The sequence below is a fragment of the Tauraco erythrolophus genome, chromosome 20, assembly GCF_009769465.1.
Source record: "Tauraco erythrolophus isolate bTauEry1 chromosome 20, bTauEry1.pri, whole genome shotgun sequence".
Lineage (NCBI taxonomy): Eukaryota > Metazoa > Chordata > Aves > Musophagiformes > Musophagidae > Tauraco > Tauraco erythrolophus.
In genome coordinates this window covers 453,297-462,019 of record NC_141484.1, presented here as the reverse complement: position 1 = coordinate 462,019, position 8,723 = coordinate 453,297, and the positions used below count along the sequence as shown (strand labels likewise).

At 68.2% G+C, this 8,723-nt stretch overlaps 1 protein-coding gene across 1 annotated transcript; it reads left to right on the top strand.

Moving 5' to 3' along the window:
- Nucleotides 1–970: 970 nt before the first annotated feature.
- On the top strand, nucleotides 971–1,636 carry SOCS3 (suppressor of cytokine signaling 3). The gene has a single exon (XM_009987983.2). It carries the CDS (start codon nucleotides 971–973, stop codon nucleotides 1,598–1,600), a length of 630 nt encoding a protein of 209 aa, XP_009986285.2. The 3' UTR covers nucleotides 1,601–1,636.
- Nucleotides 1,637–8,723: the final 7,087 nt, after the last annotated feature.

Here is an 8,723-nt window from a genome sequence, read left to right as displayed (position 1 = left end):
ATCCTCCTCCCCGGGGGCCGCCCGCGAGCAGGACTCCCACCCCGTGAGGGTGTCCCGCGGCCCGGGGGGCTGCGGCCGCTCTGCCCGGGGCGGGGGTGGGCACGGCGGCCCCGGGGCCGTCCTCGCCCTCGCGCCCCGGCTCGGGGCAACCCGGCCTGGCCGGACCCGGCTTTCCCGGCGGGGAGAGGAGGGAGGAGAGGGCGGGGGGGGGGCCGCGGCCGGGACTCTCCTCTTCTTAGAAGGAAAGAGCGTGAAGGGGAGCGGGAGGGGGCGGCCCGCGCTGCCCGGAATGGGCCGGCGGTGGCTGGCGGCGCGCCGAGGCGAGGCGAGGCGGGCCGGGCCGGGCGGGGCGGCGGGAGGGCGCCGGGGAGCGTTACAAGAAGCCGCGCAGTTCCAGGAACCCGAGGGCGGGCTCTGCGCCCGCTATAAGAGGCCTCCCCGGGCGGCCCCGGCAGCTCCGCCGCCGCCCGCTGCCGCGCACCGGCCCCGCCGCCGCCGCCGAGACCGGCCCCGGCACCCGCGCCCCAGGTACGGCGCTGCCCGCGGCGGGACGGAACGGAACGGAACGGGGCCCCGGGAGGGGGAGGCGGCGCGTCCCGCGGGGAGGGATAGCCGCGCACCGGGGGATGGCAGTGCTCTCCGGGAGGGAGATAGCCGGGGGCCAGCGGAGCCGGTGCCCCGCGGCGAGGGGATGGCCGGGGACTGAGGATGCCGGTGCCGCGGCAGGGCGATGGCCGGGGTCGGGGGGATGCCGGTGCCTCGCGGCGAGGGCATAGCCGGGGTCGGGGGAATGCCGGTGCCCCACAGGGGAGACCGATAGACCGGGACCGGGGATGCCGGTGTCCCCAGGGAGGGGGTGCCGGGGACCGGCGGTGCCGGGGCTCACCGCCGTCTCTGCCGCAGGTGATGGTGTAGCAGCCGCTGCTCCCGGCAGCAGCACCCCGAGCGCGCAAAGCTGGCTCCCTGCGCCATGGTCACCCACAGCAAGTTCCCCGCCGCCGGGATGAGCCGCCCCCTCGACACCAGCCTGCGCCTCAAGACGTTCAGCTCCAAGAGCGAGTACCAGCTGGTGGTGAACACCGTGCGCAAGCTGCAGGAGAGCGGCTTCTACTGGAGCACGGTGACGGGCGGCGAGGCCAACCTGCTGCTGAGCGCCGAGCCGGCCGGCACCTTCCTCATCAGGGACAGCTCGGACCAGCGGCACTTCTTCACCCTCAGCGTCAAGACGGAGTCGGGCACCAAGAACCTGCGCATCCAGTGCGAGGGCGGCAGCTTCTCCCTGCAGAGTGACCCTCGCAGCAGCCAGCCCGTGCCCCGCTTCGACTGCGTGCTCAAGCTGGTACATCACTACATGCCACCTGCGCCCTGCACTGTCCCCGAGCAGCCGGGGGGGGCCCTGCACCCCAAGCGCACCTACTACATCTACTCGGGTGGTGAGAAGATCCCCCTGGTGCTGAGCCGCCCGCTCTCCTCCAGCGTCTCCACCCTGCAGCACCTCTGCCGCAAGACCGTCAACGGGCACCTGGACTCCTACGAGAAGATGACTCAGCTGCCGGCTCCCATCAAGGAGTTCCTGGACCAGTATGATGCCCCTCTCTAAGGGGCCGGCGGAGGAAGGTTACATACAACAAGCACAAGAGCAGGGGACAGGCACAATGCCCCACTGGCGCGGGGACTCGCAGGGCACGCCAAGCCTCTCCCTCTGGGAAGGAGAGGAGAGGGACTGGGGCGAGCCGTGGTGGGCCCAGGGCTGTGGCCAGCACAGCCTGGCACCCTTTATGCTGAGGGACCCTCCCGAGGAAGCGCGACACCCCATCTCCGTGGGGAACGAAACTGCTCCGGTCGGACTGTGGATGTTACTGTGTGCCCAGTGTGGAGGCATCCCCGTTGCGGCTGGGCAGAGCCCGTCAGCAAAGCCCCCACGGGCTTGGGCAGCCAGGACGGCACCTGCAGCATGGGGGGACGCGTGCCCCGACAGCCACATCCCCACCGCTGCGGTGGGACCACACCTGGGGGCGTCCTGGGGAGAACCCCCCCACCCCTAGGGAATGGAAAGCACTGGAGTCCAGCTAGTGCCTGATCGCTTTTCCTCCGTTTTAAGGGGAAAGTGTTTTTCGCCCGTACTGTACTTTACCTCTCGCTGCCTCCTTGTGAGTGGAAGCTCCTTTCACACCAGGCCCCAGACTTGGAGGTCGCTGCCTTTTTCCCCTCGTTGCCATTTTCTAGGGGACTAAGCCTTAATATTCTCCCTGCCCCGTGGTCTGGGTTACTGCACATCGTTTGGTGACACTGCTCGATAATGGTCCGGGTGACGTGCCGCAAAGCCAGAGGGTAAACAGCGTGTCCCAATGCTGCTGGGAGCCCCGCGTGACCGTGTCAGCAAGGAGCACCCCGGGGACCTGCTGCTGCCGCCGGACCGTTACTCCTGAGTGTCACACTCCACCTCTGCCCAGCTGCTCCCACAGACCCTGGCCACGCTGCTCTGCGAGGCACCGATTCCCACAGGAACACAGCAGGAGGATCCTCTGGAGCGCATCGTCTCGTGAGTGCTTTTCTGCATCCGCCCAGAGAAGCAGTTGGGTTTTTCTGGCTTTTTTTTTTTTTTTTTTTTTTAACCAAAGGGATGTTTACAGGCCAACGTGAATCACTGTCTTTTATAAAGATTCCATCTTCACCTCCAGCCTCGAGGGCTGAGCAAAACCATGCTTGAAATTCAACCAAAACAAAACTCAGATGAAACTTTGCACATATTATATTTATATTCAGAAAGGAAATGTTTCCATAATTTATAATAAAGAGCACTATTTTTTAATGAAAAACCCCAGATCTGGCTTGTTTCCTCCCCTATACCTCTGAGGCCACTCGGGCCCCCCGGCGTGACGCACGTCCCTCCCCGGCCGCTGCCCTCGTGGCAACACCGGGATGGTGTTTACACCACGTAAGCGCCGGCTTCCTGGAGCTCTCTCTGTGCCGGGGTGATCCCGCCGCCGTGACTCACAGCCCGGCGTGTGTAAGCGCTGCCCCAGCGCCCAGGTACGTCTGAGCCCCGCAACATCGCTCTGCTGGCTGGGCCAAGCCGTGAGGCCCTGCAGGGACAGGACCTGCTCCCGGCTCCAGGCACGTGGCGCAGCCATGAACTATCCCTGGACCACAGGACATGGCCCATCACCCTGGGCATGGAGGAGCCGAGTTGCCATCCTGCCTCTCAGCCTGCCCCCAGCCCGGTTTCAGGAGGGGAAGGCAGAGGTGGCCCGTGATGGGGGTGCAGAGCTGCGGGAATGGGGCACTGAGAGGCGCAGGGTGAGAGAAGGATTTGTGGCACTTCCACTGCGAGCGCAGCGGGCACAGGGGAGGGGAGGGCATGCAGGGAGGCTGAGGTCCTGCTCACCCCATGGCCCCGAGTGATGGGGGCTACCCTGTGCAGACCCCCACCCGCCAGACCCCTGCCTGGCCCAGAGCGGATGCCTGAGGAAGAGAAGAGGAAAAGAGAGAGGCTTTCCCTCGGGGGTCTCCCACCCTCAGCAGTGCTTGGACCCCTACTCTTGCCTCCCATGGAGGCACCGGCCACGAGGGTATGAGCCAGGCATGGGGGGAAACCCGCAGCTCTGGCTGGCCGGAGGGGAGCGTGCCCCCTGGCCGGAGAGCTGTGGCCGGGGGGCTGGGGGGAAACTCCTGGGAGGGGTCTGGCCCCCCCCAGCCCCGCAGAGCCCCCAGCAGTGAGGAGCAGGCTGTGCCTGGTGCCCTGTGCTTCAGAGCCCCTCCAGCGCCCCCACAGCACCCCCAGCCCTGCACTGTGGGCATCGTGCTGGGCATTGTGCACTGAGCTCCCAGCCGGGGAACCCCGGCTGCTGGGAAAAGGCGTCCCTTAGGAATCGCCCCGGAGCGGAGGGATGGTGAATGTGCCCGCTCGGGCCGCAGGCACGGCACAGTCCCAGCGACTATTTTGGTGCCGCTCTCTGGGGCCATGGCTCGCGGGCTGCCAGGAAGCACCGCGCAGCCTGCCCGGGCACCCGCCGGAGCTATGCAAGGAATGTCCATGCGCGAGGGTGGCCGCCCGCCAGGCCCTGCCGAGGCACATCCCCGACGTCAGGGCTCCCGGCAGCACCGGTGACTCCCAGCCCCGTGCCAGGGAATGGGATGGGAGCAGCACCGTGGGGTAGAGTAGCCCCCAGCCCATGGGGAGCACGGCCGCCGCGGCGCTCGCAGAACCTGGGGAGCGACCCGGAGCATCGCGTGGGCAGAGCAAGGCACAGCAGGGGATGGGGAACTGGGGTCTGGGGCGCCTGAGCACCCCCAGCCCTCCCCGACAGAGCGAGGGGGTTGGCAGCACCCCCCGTGGTGGGGCAGAGCCGGAAAGCTGCCCGCCGGGAAGGGCAGCTGTGCCCCACACCCTGGCCGGACCCCAGCCCTCCCATCCCTGCAGGAGCAGCCCCGGGCTTCGCCGCTCCCCAGAGGGGCCCCGGGTGCCCGCGCCGCCGTTCCGGGGCCTCTTCCCTCCTGCTCAGGCGGCGGCGGTGCTGCAACCCGCTGCTGAGTCGAGAGTCCGGGAAGCTCCACCAGCCCCGCGGGTTTCTTGGAATACACCCAACCTCGCGGCAGCAGTGACGCAGCGGCCGGCGGGCAAATCCCTGCCGAAGGTTTCACAAACCTCTCGCCTTCTCCAGAACAGCCGAGCGGACTTGGGCCCACGTTTCGTAAGCGGCGATGGAGCGTGTCGCAGGCAGCCGGTTCCCCTCTGCCCCGCGGCCGGGGCCGGGCGGCTGAGCTCAGCCCTGCGGAGGCTCCCTGGGCAGGGGGGTGATTAGTCCCGATCATCACGTACTGGTGCTGGGAGCTGGACGGGAAACCGGGCATGAGTGCAGGGGCCGGAGCAGGGCTGGGACACCGTGGTCCTGCCGCTCCTCCCACCCCATGTCTCCCAGGGCTGGGCACTGGCACTGCCCGCCATGCCGGGGCCGAGCAGGGGATGCCGCAGCCCCACTCATCTGAGGCCCCAGTTCCCATCTGCCTGGCCAGGAGCACTCGGGCGATCGTCTGGCATCCCCAGAGAGAGACTCAGGGCAGCCCGAGGACTAGCCAGCAGTGAGCGCAGAGGCAGCCGTGGCGAGCCAAGCTGGGCACTCCAGCAGCTGAGCAGGGTGCCCAGTCCCCTCGCTGTGCCACACCAGCAGGGACAGAATGGGACGGGTCGGGACAGAACGGGTCAGCCAGCAGCTCCGTGCCGCCTGCTCTGCGCACAAACGACCCAAACCTGCTGCGGCTGCGCCGGGCAAACCGGCTCTGGCCCTGCTCTGCCTGGGGCACTTTTAGGCAACAGTGGCCCCCTGCACCGACCGGCCGTCCCACCAGCCTGCGGCACGGGGCTGCAGTGCCCGGCCTGCTCCCAGCTGCCTCCCGGATGGGGGGAATTCTGGCTCGTGCACCCCCCAGGCAGCACAGGAGCCACAGATTGAAAACCAGCAGCACTCTCTGCTGCTGTAAGCACAGCCCGGTGCCACCACCTCCTCCACACCATGGTGGTGGGCGTGCGGAGCAGGGTGAGAGCGAACAGGGCTGCTCGAGAGCCCGCCGAGGTGCTGGGGAGCTGGAGGGTGGCTGGGCAGGGATGGGCAGCTGCTTTGCTATCCCTGGACCCCCCGCCCTGCCCCAGCCTGGCCCCCCCTGAGGGGCACAGGGTGGCCACCGACGCTTCCCACCGCACCGCCCGTTACTGGCACCAGAAGGAAGCGTCCGCTGGAATGGCAAACCCGACCCCTGTGGGGTCAGGGGGTACAGGAAGCCTGCTCTGGTGCATACCAGCATCTGCAGACCCAAAAACAGGAAACAACTGCAGCCTGCGATTGTGGCAGGCAGACAGCCCCCGGCGGGGCCGGCAGCTGGGGGGGCTCAGCTGGGCGCTGCGGTGCTGCTGCAGGTACCCCAGCCGTGCAGCGGAGCCCAGCTGGGCACAGCCAGACGCCATCCCTGGGGAGCAGGACAGACCAGCCAGGGCTCCCCAGCCCCGCACAGGACCAGCAGTGCACCCCCGGCCCCCGGTGTGCAGAGAGCAGCCGGGTCCCCTCGCCGGAGCAGTGGCCATGCCAGGAGGGGACCTTCCTGCTTGGAGCACTCTTGTTCCACCCGGGCCACGCCGGTTCCCTCCAGGCAGGATGCGCAGGCAGGTGTGGCGCAGGTGCCAGCCCTGTGCCTGCCCGTCCAACAGAGCCCACGGGACAGCCCAGCCATGGGGCCAGTACGACCCACGGCCCGTGGAGGAGGGAGTTGGCACCCCACAGTGCCACTCGCCCGCCCGCTTGCACCGGGACTCGGCAGCCACCCCGAGGAAGGCGACAGCGAACAGCAGCACCAGCAGCTGCTGGCGGCAGAGCCGGGCAGGGAGCTCGCCGCGAACACCCCGACCCCGCGGCACACCCCTCGCGCACTTCCTCCCGCTTCGGCTCCGCAGCGCCAGGACGTTCCCACATCCACCGCTGCGTTTCCCAGTAGGATGCAGGAAAGGGCTGTGCAGCAGCCGGGGACTTACTGTAAATGGCACCACCTGCTCCTCGCACAGCAATTCCTCCGCGGGCCAGGGCCACGCGGATGGTTGGGAACGGGGCCGGAGCCATCTGCTGCCCAGCGCGCTGCCGGGAAGCAGGAGCTCAGGCTCTGCAGCACAACCCCTGCAGATGCCAGCTGCCCGGGCTGCGGGCTCGGGACAGGGATGGGTCCCTGCGCTGGGGGAGGGGGGCTGTGCAGCCCTGCAGCTCGACATCCCTGGGACCACGGGAGTCCCACGGCATCCCCTCGTCTCACCCCTCTGCCCCGGGCAGCCACACACAGCACGACCCCGTGGTGTGGCACAAGACCCCTGGCTCTGGCAGGGGCTTGGCCATCGGTAACCTGTCCCATCGCTGGCACAGAGGAGGCAGAGCCACGGTGGCTGGGGGAGCTGCAGGGGCTGCCTGAGCCCCTCCACCACTTGGCCCCAGGCTCCTCCTGGCCCGGGCAGGGCTGCGAGCAGGCAGGGAGCGCGGGGTGGCAGTGGGACCCCCGCGCCCGGGCCAGGGTGTATTTCGGGACGCAGAAGAGCCCAGAGGCCTGTGTACGTCCCCATGGAAACTCCTCTCTGTTGCTGCTTCTGCAGCCAGACCCGCGGTCAGCTCAGAGGGAGCCAGCAGCTGCGGATTCCTCACTCCTTCCATCAGCAGCTCTGGGGGCTGCGCTGCCCCGGCCCCCCTGCCCAGCGGCCATACCCACCAGCTCGGGGGTCTCCCTCGCCCGCCGGCCGTGCCAGGGGTCCTGCTGCACCACCCCACGCTCCGAGAGACGCAGCCCCTCCACCTGCCCCACGGGACCCTGCGAGGGAGCAGCCTGTCCCGCTGCCCTGCAGCCCCTGCCTGCCCCTGCCCACTCCAGCACCTGCCCGGGGCTCGGTCCTGAGCCCTACGGGCACTGAGCTGGGCGCAGGGCAGAGCTCTCGCTGCCCGCGCAGAGGCAGACGTTCGGAGTGGAAACCCCCCCCCGGCGCGTTTCCACAGCCCGGGAGGAAGTTTTCATCCCGGCAGCAGCAACTGGAGCCCGAAGAAAGTCTTGACATTTCAGAGGAAGGTTTCAAACAAAGCCGCGTTGCTGTGGCGATGGCAGCCGCAGGCCCCCCCGCCCCGTCCCACGGCTGGGGACGCGGCCAAGGCAGAGGGAGCAGCAGCCCAGTGCCACCAGTACCGGGGCTGCAGGGCGAGTGGGCAGCAGTGGACCATGTCCTGCAGCCCCAGTCCGGCCTCTGTACCAGGGACTGAGGGTCTCGCTGCCAAGCATCACCTGTGCTGTCCCCGGGAGGGTGGCCAGAGGGTGCTGGCGCATGGGCAGACCCTGTCCCGTGCCCTCCTCGGGGTCACTCCTCTCCTGCTTCCTGGCCAGGGACCCTGGCCCGGGCCCAAGCTGCTCTTGCACCTGCATTCGCAGCGAGCACCAAGGTGCCTGCCACCGCTGTGGTCATTGCTGGGCATGGGCATGCCGATGGCACATCACGGGAGGTCCCCGTGGGTGCTCCAGGCTGCAGCTGCCTTGGGTGTGTTTGCCCAGCACAGTGCAGAGTCCTTGAATGACCCTGGCAGAGCAGCTGTGGGCAGGTGCCAAACCCCAGCCTGGAGCATCCCTTGGCCTCGCATCAGCCCTGGCCGGGGCCCCGGCGCAGGACCAGGCAGTGGCAATGCCACACACGCAGCTGGCGATGGGGCTTCCAGACACGAGACCCTGCGTCTGCAGGGCTGGCACTGCTGCTCCCAGTCCAGCTCTGCCCGTCTGCCCCCCTCCACTGGTGCACGATGCCAGGGGGCCCAAAGGTCTCCACAAGCCTGGTGGGCTCTGCCTGTGCCATGGCTCCCGGGACCTGTTGGCAGAGAGCAGCTCCAACCTGTGCCGGCCAGGCTGACGGCAATGGGTGGTGGCGGTGCCGTGCTGGGTGAGGATGGGGGGTGCAGCTGGCAGTGGGCACAGCTGGAGCAGATGTTCCCTAGAAGGACCCAAGGGCCCAGTCTCAGCATTTAACGAGTGGGAATGGGAGCACTTTACTGTAATTCCAGCAATTACATTGTTCATCCTTGGCAGCTGACACCAGTTGGTGCCCAGTGCCATGCGATCACAATAAGCCACCTGGCACGGAGGCTTGGCAGCGTGCCGTGCCGCCGGGCAGCCGGCCAAGGCAGGGCAATAAAGGGCTGAGGAGTGAGGTGTGAGGTACG

Bases quoted from the DNA above. Each gene is read 5' to 3' on its own strand.
- SOCS3 (XM_009987983.2), top strand. From the start codon at position 971: ATGGTCACCCACAGCAAGTTCCCCGCCGCCGGGATGAGCCGCCCCCTC.